Source organism: Bombyx mandarina, chromosome 21, assembly GCF_030267445.1.
Source record: "Bombyx mandarina strain Sakado chromosome 21, ASM3026744v2".
NCBI classification, from domain to species: domain Eukaryota; kingdom Metazoa; phylum Arthropoda; class Insecta; order Lepidoptera; family Bombycidae; genus Bombyx; species Bombyx mandarina.
Window position 1 is genome coordinate 10,050,932 of NC_143227.1, and position 13,542 is coordinate 10,064,473.

General features: G+C 38.2%; 1 protein-coding gene across 1 annotated transcript; it reads left to right on the forward strand.

The window, feature by feature from the left end:
• The first annotated feature begins 601 nt into the window (after positions 1-601).
• LOC114248263 (lysosomal alpha-glucosidase) lies at positions 602-12,137 on the forward strand. Its single transcript, XM_089736297.1, has 7 exons — positions 602-713; positions 2,960-3,061; positions 5,581-6,514; positions 9,010-9,223; positions 9,688-10,017; positions 10,096-10,863; positions 11,589-12,137. The coding sequence occupies exons 2-7, from the start codon at positions 2,986-2,988 to the stop codon at positions 12,105-12,107; spliced, it is 2,841 nt and encodes a 946-aa protein (XP_089592423.1). The 5' UTR covers positions 602-713; positions 2,960-2,985; the 3' UTR covers positions 12,108-12,137.
• The last annotated feature ends 1,405 nt before the right edge of the window (positions 12,138-13,542 follow it).

Consider the following 13,542-nt stretch of genomic DNA (forward strand, 5'->3'; position numbering starts at 1 on the left):
AATCGATAAATAAAAGACATAAGCTTTTGTAAAAAATAAACTTAAAACAAACAAAAGGAATCCGTCCGACGGGGAGACACATCAAAAGAAAAACAAAATTGTTATTTTTATTTAATTCCGAGCATTTTCATATTTATCTACCTTTTAAACCTTCTCTGGACTTCCACCAACAATTCAAGACCAAAATTAGCCAAATCGGTCCAGCCGTTGTCGAGTTTTAGTTAGCGAACTAACGAACAGTAATTCATTTTTATATATATATAGATAAAAATTCATCATTGCAACTTTATGTGTTAGCGACAGTTAGCGCTATCTTATTTATCGTTTTCTAAAAGCCATTTAACACACCTTGTAAATAAAGTACTTGAACTGTCTGGACGACCGACTTTGACAGTCGATTATTAAAAAAACTGGACGCATGTTCGAATATGTATTTATTAATATTTAACTTCATAACAAGGCAAGATAACATTATTATGTGTAATTAAATCGATAATAGAATAAAACGTATATATAACGATACTTATCGTGAAATTTATCAATTTATCGGTACTTAACAGAGATAATACGTAAATAATTTTTTTTTTTTTTTTTTTTTTTCAAAGGAACATTGTTGTGATTTGCTTTGCCGGAAATTCGTGATTTTATTGTGTACGATTGTGAAATGATATTAAAATAATACTTGATTCAATTTGTGTGGTTATAATTCCTGTGTAAGTAATGCCTACTTTTTTACCTTGCTCGGTTATTGTTTTTTTATGACATCATACAATTCTGGAACTTTTTGGAAGTGGAAATTTTTTTAACGAACTGGAATTGGAAACTGGAATTCTTTTTGACGAAGCATGTTGCTGATAACTCTATTTCTGTAATCTGACGAAGCGTAATGCGGATAATAAGATGTGCTTTTAGGTTATGAAAACAATATTTTGTGTATTAACATTCACTGGTGGTAGGATCTCTTGTGAGTCCGCACGGGTAGGTACCACCACACCGCCTATTTCTGCCGTGAAGCAGTAATGCGTTTCGGTTTGAAGGGTGGGGTAGCCGTTGTAACTATACTGAGACTTTAGAACTTATATCTCAAGGTGGGTGACGCATTTACATTGTACAAAAAAAAATAAAAAAAACTGGAACTACACAGAGTGTTCAATGTCTACAATATGTGTAGTATGTATATAAGTTGATTTGCTGTGCGTTTTATTGTTTTATGAAATGAGGAGCAAAATTATGGATCAAATATTGGTATGGTATGCTGTTCATGTTCATTTGCTTTTGCAAGAAAAGTTTTAATATGCACGAATTCAAATCAAATTCATCAGAACAAAAACTTTTCGTGGCTTAAAGAATAAAGCGCCTAGGGTACACGTCACGCGCTATGCGACTATGCACTGCAAAATCCTACAAGACTAGTCTAATTTTCTAGGAAAAGAAAATATGCATGAACCTAACATGTATCTACGAACAACTTCCATAATGAAGAAATGGCATTGCATATTAAAAACCAAACTCGCAAAATTTATGGCTAATTACTAGTGGTATTTTTTTTTTATGATTGAAAGATTACTGGTGGTCCGGAGGCCTTTCCAGCTTCACCAGGACAGGTGGGCGAGCAAAGGCTCATCCAAGAGGGGCGGGATTTGCTAACAACTGCCCGAGCGCCTCCGAAGGAGACCTAACAACTCAAGAGCAATTGCTTCGCGAATGAATCTACTACCGGATCGGAATCGCGACCCACTGAGAAGATCCGGCGAGAAACTCAGCGGGCTGATGCATGGGTTAGGTTGCACGTCGACCTCTTTGTCGAGTTCGACGAGTACGGTTACCGGGGTTCCTCAGCCTGCTCCTAGTGTTAGAGCTGAAGGTATCTAATGCAAGAGTTATTGGATCTGATGGATCCGTAAGGACGTGTCTAGGGCGACGACGGTGACTTGCTCCTGCGTGAGCAGGATTCGGGGAGTAATCAGCGGCGGCAACAATAAGGCCATTATCATGACGCATAGCCTTATCGAAGTAACGTTCCGATACTGACTTCATGTGTTTGCGGACCGATTCGAGGCCCAGGTCGTCGTGTAGGTCGATGTTCCTCACGAACCACGGAGCCTCGACGGCTAACCTGCAAAAGCGGGATTGTAGGGATTGGAGGGTGTTTATGTGTGTGCGGGCCGCGTGAGCGAACACCACACTCGCGTAAGTCATGACGGGCCTAATGCAAGTTTTGTAAAGTGTCACCTTGTTCCGAAGGGACATTTTACTCCGCTTACAGATCATGGGATAGAGTCTGCCGAGAATACTAGTGGTATTTTAAACCCGCACAAGTAAACACAAACATGCCACGTCGATTGAATCAAGCATAATCCCTCGAGGCTACTAGCAATATGTAGGAAAAAGAAAAAGAAAAAAAATTACCGCCGAGCAGTCAGTATTCCGGTTCGAAGCATTGAAATATCATTACTTTAGATACATCAAGACCGTATTCTGTAGAGACAACACGCGGTCGTCTTTGATAACGTCTTTGATTAAGCATATCGTCTTCTCGCATTAAAACTGTATAATCTCAAAACTTACTAATTTTACAGGTGTTTTAAAGGTTCTTACATGTGATATTTTTAATATTAATCATTTTTGCAACATTTTTTTTATTGTTTACATTATCTGTCTTTTAAAGTAAGATAAATTATGCATTAATTTTGTTAATAGTAGTCAAAACATAAGTAAACTAATAAATAAAAACTAAAACTAAACTACGCTCTTTTGACAGTATTTATGAGAAAAATACTAGTGATACCAAATGATACCACATATTAACTCAATTTCGAATATTTTTTTAAATTGTACACTTTTAATGCGAAAAGGCGATATGGCTTAGTACAACGAAAATAGAATCAACGCACACATTTAAGATAGATATAAGAAAAATTGGAATATTTCAAAATAAGATATTCGTTGAATTTTTCAGATCTAAACAGAAAACAAACATGAAATATGATACCGCACGCACCAAAACCTTTGAACGAGACTCAAGAAGATGATTATGAATTTGAATACGAGAAAACTAAACGTGAGCAAACTTGGTTAATACACACTTTTATTGAACATAACAATATAGCCAGCTCTGTCTGTATGTTGTGTTTTCACGCACACACTATAGAATCGATTTTGACGAAATTCGGTATGGAAATCGTTCGAACCCCGCGAAAGAATTATTTCATCTTAAGACTCAATCCACACCATACAAAGTACAGTTCAAAAGGGCGAAGCTACGACCGAAAAGCTAATCTGTGAATATCGTTAAAACAAATCCAACAAAATCTTATTTCTCTATTATCCCGGATTAGCACACAGCATACATAATGTTGTGTGGTTCCAGGTTCGGCGATACCTACCTTAGGCTATAAAATCCAGGTCTCAATTATATCGGTTATATTATATATTAAGCCGGAACGATGTTTGCTTGGCGGCCAAAATAGGCGGAACACTTTGCATTAATTTCCGCTTTCTTAGGCTTGGTTTCTAGGCTTTTTGCTGGTGGTAGGACGTATTCGTGCACTTTATCTTATCTTATACCTTTAAACGAGCAATTCTTGTGTATATATATATAATCTGAATCTCGGAAACGGCTCCAATCATTTTTGTAAAATTTAGTATACAGGGAATTTCGGAGGCGATAAATCGATCTAGCTACGATTTATTTTCAGAAAATGTTGTTTTATTCGTGTTTTCAATAATCAATTTTATCGATAATCAACTTTATGACTCTTCCCGACATCTATTGGTGAATAATAATACTACGTTTCATAATTGAGAGCAAGACACAATAACACTAAAGCCAAGGGCGGATCCAGCTTTGGCGACAGGAGGGGGTCAAATAGTCAAATTTAGATGCGTTCGTTCCCAAACGTTTGCCATTATACAAAGTTATTATATTATATTAAATTAATTAAATATTGAAGGTATGTAGTTACATAAAATCTGTATGTTGACAAAATATATAAATAAAATCATTATATTCAATTAGTGGCCCACCTAAGTCCTGGAACCAGCTCAGGGGGTGGTCATGACCCCCATGACCCCCCCCCCTGGATCCGCCATTGACTAAAGCTATTTCAGCAGATGGCGTTGTTAAGCCACCCGAAGCCAATAGTGTTTGGTTTAAGGTTAGACCAAGAAAATGAATTGTTTATTTATATTATTTGTGTCTTTTTAACTCACTTGTTCACTTAAAAATGCCTAAAGGATCTTCGAATATTTCATCATTTTACCAATATGTAATTCGTATTTAAATATAATTTCTAAAAAACACAATTTATCAACAACAAAAAACCGAGCTAAGTTCGGGCGTCGTCTATACATATTGAATTGGCTATCTTTTCTGCTATCTGAAACGGAATCCTAAATATTCAAACTAGACTACAAAATTACGTAGTCGTGCTTAGAAAAGTTAACTCACCGGTGTGCTTAGTGCGAGTTTTTCAACATCTCCATAGCGTAATAGTTAACCCAAATTAGTATGCAGTTGGAACGTTTGCCTACGTTTGGCGCTAGGGGCACTGTTCCAACTTCATATAAATTTGAGTTAACTTTTACGCTACCGAGAACGTTAACAAACTCGCACTACACCCTCGGGATACGCCCGCACGGGTGGATAATACAATCCTGTAAATTTCTACGAAGCAGTCATGTCTTTTTTAAGAGCGGTACAGTCGTTAAGCAATCCTATCCACATTCAAGTTACGATAATTTGGTAACCACTTACCGTCAAACGGGCAGTGAATTCACTCACGCATCTATGCAATGAAAATTTGAAAGTGTGGAATAGAGTGCTTAAATGCGATGATTTGAATGTGTGCTATTATATTTGTATCAGGTGCTTAAGAGTGCTAAGAACATATATCTACATATTATATGTATATACATATCGACGTTTGAAAGGCAAACGTGATTAAGCGACAATAACTGCTTTGTACATAAATGATAGGCAATAACCATATTCGATGCGCAAAAAATATATATTTCTAAGTCTATTAAAATCATTTCAATCCTACAGCTAGATTCGTTAAAATAGATTTTTTTTCAGGTATTTCAACTTTAAATTAGTCTACTGTAAAGTTCACGCATTGTCGCTTAGTCACGTTTGCCTTTCAAGCGTCGATATTGTACATTACAGTTTTTATAGGTATGTGGTTTAAAATCTGGACTCCCCAATATAAGGTTGGATCTAGTTTTAAAAAACAAAACGGTTTTATCTCCATTGTGATTTTTGTATTTTTCTGGATGTTTCTGACGTTGGAATCATAATTTTTAAGTAAACTTTATACAGAAAGTACCATTCTGAAAACCTTTTCGCACTATTATTTTTCTAATTATGTTAACACTTGTGTAATTTGTGACCAGCTTCTTACTTGTGCCATATAAATTTATAATAGTCAGTACAGGCTAGGCAATATAGGCTACAATCAAAGTATCTTGACATGTACTAATTTTCAGATTACCTGTAGTAAATCGTAAATCTACCTCCAGCATCAATTCATAGTAAATTTTCTCTAAAATATATAATGACTTTGTACTGTGTTGTTTCAGAGATCAGATGGTACGATAAAATTTTGCTAAACAGACCAATTAAAGTGATATTAATTTCGTTGGTAGTAGCCGTTGTTGCTCCAGTTTTGATCTACCGATTCCTATTCTTCACCAGCATTGATTTACCTCCCGCAGATGGTTTTTCATTTGGCTCCTGTCTCGTAGCCAGACCTTTAAGACTGCCGTGCGGCTATGCTAATGTGAACTCCGAGCAATGCCATCCACATTGCTGCTATGACTTTAGGAGCAAAACTTGCTTCCATAGATTCCCATCAAGGTTCTCCTACGTCATGGACCGAGTGTGGGACGAAGATGTCGTATTATCAGCCAGAGTAGCGACCATTCCGTTCTCGTTTCAGAATAGTTTACCAAGAATCAAACTGTCAATTGACGAGGTATCCAAAAGTCATTTATCGTTAAACTTTTACAATCCAGCATTAGTCGAAATACCTCACGGTAATAGATTAGAAGAAAAGAATTACTTTTACGATGTTGCTTCACCAGAATTGAACGTGGTAGTAAATTCTACTGAAAGAATGATTTTCAATACGAACAGAGGTCCTCTTGTTGCATCACAAAACATATGGGAGCTAACATTTTGGTTGACAAATGAATCTATGTACGGCCTGGGCGAAATACCATTGGAAAAAACAACTAAAGTTCTTTACAATCATAACGGCGGAATCAGTGGGATTCCATTAATTTTCGCAAAGTCAGGTCATAGTTACCACGGGATATTGGTTGAGGCAGTAGCACCCACTGTTATAACAATTCGAAAAGAAAATCAAATCGTACTCCGGAGTATAACAAGTTTGGGAGTGAAATTACATTTGTTTGTGGGTCCGAAGCCTGCGGATATAATGCGAGATGTAAGGAATTTACTCGGAGTAAATAAACGAATGGAGTATTGGATGTTCGGAGCCCATATCTGCAGGTGAGTTTTTATACTTTAAAATATATTTACTGGTGGTAGGGCGTCTTGTGAGCTTGCACGGGTAGGTACCACCACTACCGCCTATTTCTGCCGTGAAGCAGTAATGCGTTTCGGTTTGAAGGGTGGGGAAGTCGCTGTGTAAAACCGGGACTAGAACTCATGTCTCAAAGTGGATAGCGACATTGACGTTGTTGATGTCTATGGACTCCGGTATCTACTTAGCACCAGGTAGGCAGAGAGCTCGTCCCCCCAATCATTAAAAACAAAACATATTATTATATCCAGATTTCATAGTACAAAAACAAATATTTTAAACGAAGTACTACGGAAATACCGATTTCAAGAATGATAACGAAAAGTAATTCCTAAAGCAACAACGGCTAATGCAATAATCGTCAGGTTTCAATAAAAAAAACCAAAGAGCATCGATTATTTATTTCGAGTAATACACTCAAAGATTCACACCAGATGAAAGAAATTAATGAATAAATTTCTGCAATGCTTATGATCTGAAACTAAAAAGGAGATAAAAATAACTTTGGGCAGTTCTTGAAAAGTAAGCTTCGTAAAGGTCCGTATCTACGTTAAAGATTGAATTTCAAAGAAACTAGAAAGGTTATTTATCTTGTTTTCTCTTAATCGTTAACAGAGTCTAACCGAAAATATCACAATGTCAATTTATATTGACGTTTTACAAAATTTGGCCATTGAACGTAAATACGTTTTACAAAATTAATCTTGTTCCTGATTAGTTTTATACTCTGTATTTTTCTAGAATGTGCCAATAGAAGTCTAAAAAATAGAGGCTTCGTTTATCAACTTTAAAGACACATCTTAACTCAACTCAAGCTTAATTAACTTGGTATGGTCATGTGTAACATTTGCTTTAATGGACTACACTTTATCTTTCATAGTTTTGATACATAATGTATAACTTATTTTTAGCAGAGCAGACGGACCAATCTTATATGTTGCCGCCCTAAACACGTCTCTCGTAATAACTTTTGTATTAAACGCCTTCAGCTCTAAAACCTTAGGAGCAGGCTTAGAGACTCTAGTAACTGTACTCGTTGAACTTTGTAAAAATTTCGACAGGCAATAACGCTGGGGAATCCATTTACGGATACCCGGTCGAGGGGGGTAACGGACCGGGTTATGTCGGACTCCGGCGCCTCCTGAGAGGAAGATGGGGAGAAGAGAAGGACCGAGGTCCTTCACCTCCCCCAATTTCTCACAGGAGACTACGCCTTGAAAAAGGCGCGCGAAGCACTTGCCCCGCAGAACGACTACCGACTAAACCCCATCGAGCTCCACCACACCGACTACACGAAACTAACGGTACCGCGATGCGCGCCGAAAGTCTCGCCTTAGGCGGTACCCGTACTGATGTTAAGACGGGATTTCATCCCCGGGAAAATCCCGTAGAACCTCGTCTCGGGAGACACACCGTGAGCGGCGCACAGGAGCCACCTTGCACCGCTTCACCACCGGACCAACAGTCGAGTGCCGGGCGCCCCCGCACCCGGCACTCGATAGTCCCTACGAGGGCTGAGCGGCGGCCTCTCGCACGCGCCGTCCACCCCGCCTTCTGCGCTGAGGAGCCGAAGAGGGATCCCATTCCCTTTCGCGCTCCTCAGCCTCACGAAGCGCCATGACCAAGTCACAAAACCCAGCCATGGCCTCCCACGAACTCCGGTCCTCTACCATACGGGCGACGATAGCCCTCAAAGAGAGGTCCTGCCCCAACACCGCGACGAGGTTTCGCCGCGGGTGCTCCCACCGTGGGCACACTTCTAGCGCGTGCTGGGCGTCATCGTTCGGGTGCCCGCACTGGTGGCAGCCCGGATGTGGCTCCCTTCCGCAGACTCTCCACAGATACCTCCCGAAGCATCCATGCCCCGTCGACAGGCAACCTAACCCATATACATCATCAGCCCGCTGAGTTGCCCGCAGATTTTCTCGCTGGATCTTTTCAGGGGGCGACGATCCCGATACGGTAGTAAATTCATTCGCGAGGCAGCTGCAATTGAGGTATTAGGTCTCCTCCGGAGGCTCTCGAGCAGCTGTTATCAAATCCCTTCCCTCCTGACTCAGCCTTTGCTCGCACACCTGTCCTGGTGAAACTAGAAAAGCCTTCAGGCCACATAAGATCATCAGGACATTTTTGAAGTCGTCGTGGCTTAACGGATAAGACGTCCGTCGCATTCGTGTAGAGCGATGCACCGGTGTTCGAATCTCAGGTGGGTTCCAATTTTTCTAATGAAATACGTACTCAACAAATGTTCACGATTGACTTCCACGGTGAAGGAATAACATCGTGTAATAAAAATGAACTATACTGACATCTTAGAACTTATATCTCAAGCTGGGTGGCGCATTTGCGTTGTAGATGTCTATGGGCTCCAGTAACCACTTAACACCAGGTGGGCTGTGAGTAAGTCCACGTTCTAAGCAAAAAATAATAATATTTTTTTTATTCCAATTGTATATTTCAGTGAAACGACACCAAACACAGCTCTGACCGTTACCCAACTCAATAACTTTATAAATACCCTCGGTCGTCAGAACGTGCCCTTCGATAGTCACTGTGGTGTTTCTCCGATCATATGGGATAACGATTGCACTCGGGCGAAAGTCACTCTCGTCAACAACGGTGCTCGAGCCGTGAGGAACTCCAGGAAACGTTTTATTCCACACATGAAGCCATACGTGCGTATGTTTGATGTTTTTAAAAAACTGCTACCGAAACGCACCTAACTACAAAAACGGGCGCGATTTTCGGCACATTTTAAAGCTATTTTCTCTCTTCGGTTTGCTGTATCAATTTAAAAAAACGTTTACGTTTTAAAATTACTTTATTTAAGATATTCCTCAAGCACTAGCATATAGGATGCCTAGTTCATTCGGAACGAGTAACACTTTTTACTGGTGGTCGGACCTCTTGTGAGTCCGCACGGGTAGGTACCACCACCCAACCTATTTCTGCCGTGAAGCAGTAATGCGTTTCGGTTTGAAGGGTGGGGCAGCCGTTGTAACTATACTGAGACCTTAGAACTGATATCTCAAGGTGTGCGGTAAATGCGCCGTAGTTGTCTATGTGCTCCAGTAACCACTTAACACCAGATGGGCTGTGAGCTCGTCCACCTAAACCTAATGAGATTTGTTTTGTTTAGATAATTTATCACGAAGAAATGGAGCAAGAGGAAGAAGAAGAGCCAGAGATAGTACTCCCGAGAACAGCCACACGACCCCCTGCCTGTTTCGATGTAAGACCATTTAGAAGTATGATGCTTCAAAGCAATTCTGGTGGCTTCTACAAAGGATTGGTGAAAGATGAAAAAGTAATTTATCCAGATTACAAAAATATTAGTCTAGAATTCATTCAGAAAATGTGGGTGTACAATCTACCAATAGACGGAATGCTATTAGAAGATACATGGCCTTTGGATGAAAGTGATAAAAAAGTCGACAACATGCAGAATTACCTTCCATATTTCAATAAGGTAATTATTACCGTTGTGTACACTAATAACTTTCTTTTAAAATTTGAAGATAAATAAATATAAATGCTTTTTTTCCAGTATCTAGAAGCTGCTTTTAACCATACTCCAAAATGGAACGCAACTCGCACGGATGGCAAAATATACATGCATAACCACAATGAATACGGGAACTATTACGTTGATTCTCTAAAAGAAGTTCTAGGAGAAGTTTCCACGTTTACATCCAGTCAATTTTTAAGCGGCAAAATCATAATTAACCGTCAAAATGTCTCCACTACTTGGTCTGGTCTACATCGAGAAATCACAGAAGCAGCCTTGGGAGGTGCATCAGGCAATTGGTTATGGTCGTCTCCGATTTGCGGGGACACCGAGCATTTGGAAATCAACACACATAATAATCTGTGCGTGAAATGGTACATGGCAGCAACTTACATGCCAATGATAAAAATTCATTCTAGGGATGGGGGCAGAGACCCATTATCTTTTGAAGGGACCCATAGGACTTTGATGATCAATGCCATGAGAACGAGAATCAGTTTAGCCCCTTACTTCTACACTGTATTACAGAATGGGCCACTTCTCAGGCCAATGTTTTTCCAATATCCAGAAATAGATCAGCTAAAGGATACCAGCACACAGTTTAGTGTTGGGAATGACTTGTTAATAGTTCCGAATTTGCAACCAACACAAAGTCACGTACATGTTTGGTTGCCATCCGAGTCGTGGTATGAGCTATGGAGTGGTTTAAAAATTGAAGGTAACGTAGGAGACGCAGTGACTATGACAACAACAGAATCTGACTTCTTAACTATGGTACGTGCAGGATCTATCATCGTTTTGCAGAAGGTGAGTTTATCCCAAGAGTTATTCCCAATACATGTATCAAAAAGTTTCTAACACCTAGTTAAATATATTTAAAAAAATTAAGAAGACTCGTACATATATAACCGGGAAACGATATCGAGACAAGTACTCCGGTTAGCCTCAGGCTTAACCTTCAATCACTCACTCATTGATTAAGTTATTGACATTTTTGTCAATTATTATTTTTTAATTGTCACTTACCAGCTTTGGAATCAATTGTGCATATACGACCCAGTACTCGCGGTGCCATAAACGCATACGTAAGTAGAGGTACTAACTCAAGAGAGGTACTAAACTCCGTTGAATAATCAACGACGAAATTAAAACTACGCTGGTGTTGTGGATAATTAAGTTTCACGCAGAGTAATATTTAAATGAAGAATTAAATATATTTTATTGACAGCCAATTCCTTGATTTTCTCTATAAGCTCAGTTAAATCAATTCGGAATATTTTGGTTTTTTATTCACTATTACAAATATTAAAATGGACAAATCCAATCCTTCTAGCACGTCGCTCAATTCATATTTTTGTATTAAAGTAATAAGATTTTCTTTGTTGACACTACGTATATAATAAGAAATATCAAACTAACCTTAAATGTATATTGAAGTAAACTTTAAAAACGTTTAAGTCACCTGCGTATGAGTTCATTCTTAAAGCAACCTCAAGCCATCGTCAACAAATGAAATAATTTTTAATTTACAGGATGTAACACTAACTGCTGTTGATACGCGCCTTCGTTCTCAATATTCTCTTACAATAGCTCTTAAATGTAGCAATGAAACATTAATCGATGAGACAGAAGAGAAAAAGGAAGAAGAAGAAGGGGAAGACAAAGTAAACGAAGGTGAAGAAACAGTGAGGAAACAACACAGAATGAAACAAAAAGAAGTCATAGAGGAAGAGGCCGATGAAGATGAAGAAGAAAAAAATACAGAAACTGACATGAAATGCCATGCTAAAGGAGAATTATTTATGTCTGAATCAATGACCATGATTTTTAAGGCCGATGACAAGAGCCTTACAATACAAGCAGAAGGAGAAGATTTTGATATTCTTTGTAAACCGAGTGGTGCATTATGGGCTAATGTTATCAGAGAAATCATTTTATATGGTTTAAATGAAGATTTGAATAATTTTGATAATTTTAAACAAATAAGGACCTCCATAAATTTATGTCAGTTGCAAACTGAAACTCAAATTGTATTTTATTACGATAACTAACATAATAAACATGTGTGATTATGAATCGAATTTTCTTTTCAATTATGATCTTCTAATGCTGAAAGTTGTTGGTGAAATGAGAAATGTTGATGAGCTGTTAATTAAAAGCATTGGCGTTATAAGTAATATGTCTTAAAGACATGCATTGGTATTTAACAGGGTACGTAATGATACTTACATAATTTTTTTTAGAAGTTGTTGTTTTTTATCTTTTGCTGAAAGACTGCGTGATACACGTACCGGACAAGGCATAGCATTGTGTGGGTAGTAAGCTTCAAACGTATAATAAAATAAACTGACATTTATTCACACGTATTCTATTTCATTTTCTATATATACCGCGAAGCAGTCCAATGTTCTGCTTTGAAGTATTATGACAGCGGCTGTACAAAAAAATTAAGACTTAGACCTCATTGTTGACCACGTGGTGACATCGATGAACCATGGAACACCAGGTGAACCATGAGCTTATACATCAGTTTTGTAAAATAAATAACATACTTATCTATACCAGATATATTTACAGTGTAAAATAAACAAAATAATAAAACATTACAACAATAAAAATATTTTAGTCGAATATTATTGTTTACAGATTGGTTAGCTGAAAAATGATGAAATAATAAAATAATTTAACACGTCCCCCGACCTTCTTATCTCCTCGCAACAATACCGTTTGTTACTAAATAATCTACCGCAATTCCAAGAAACCATTATAGTTAAATTCTGTATAAACTACCCTACTCATTCTTCATGGAATCTCACTCTGAGTCTGACAGTTTATGTGTATACCGAAAAAACAGAAATCACAGAGCAATTTCCGCTACCCATCGTAACATGAGGTGAAAGTAATTGAACATCATCATTTCGCTCCAAAAACAAAAACCCATCAAGAGGCGTACTCTCGTAAAATCAAGAGATGTTAGAGGTGAGGTCCAAAAAATTGGAAAGAGGTAATTGAGAATAGTACAAGTACAGTTATGAAAATGTAATTTCGTGAAAGCAGCTGAGGTGGATGGAGCAAGTTGCATACTTATAATTATAATTATACTTATAATTTTCCCGGGACAAACAATTGTCTCTGACCTGAAGAGTCTCTGATCCTTCGATCTAAGAAGTTATAATCTTTCACTTAATTAGAAAATAACAGCAAATTGTCTACTTTTCAAAATATTGTTACGATACACATCATGAAAGTTTTTAAAAGTTCATGATTTCGCCAAAATAAAATCGTGCATACAAAACGCATGTAAAATGACATAATTTTCAATTTCAATTCAAACTATTTTCCATACAGTTAGATAATGGATAAGCGCTATTTATGGAACTGTGAAGCGATACCTCAAATCTCAAGATGGGCAAGATGGCAAGATGGATTAGCATTTACGTTCTGGTGCCAGTGGATTCCGCTTGCCGGGGGCCATACAATGATTTT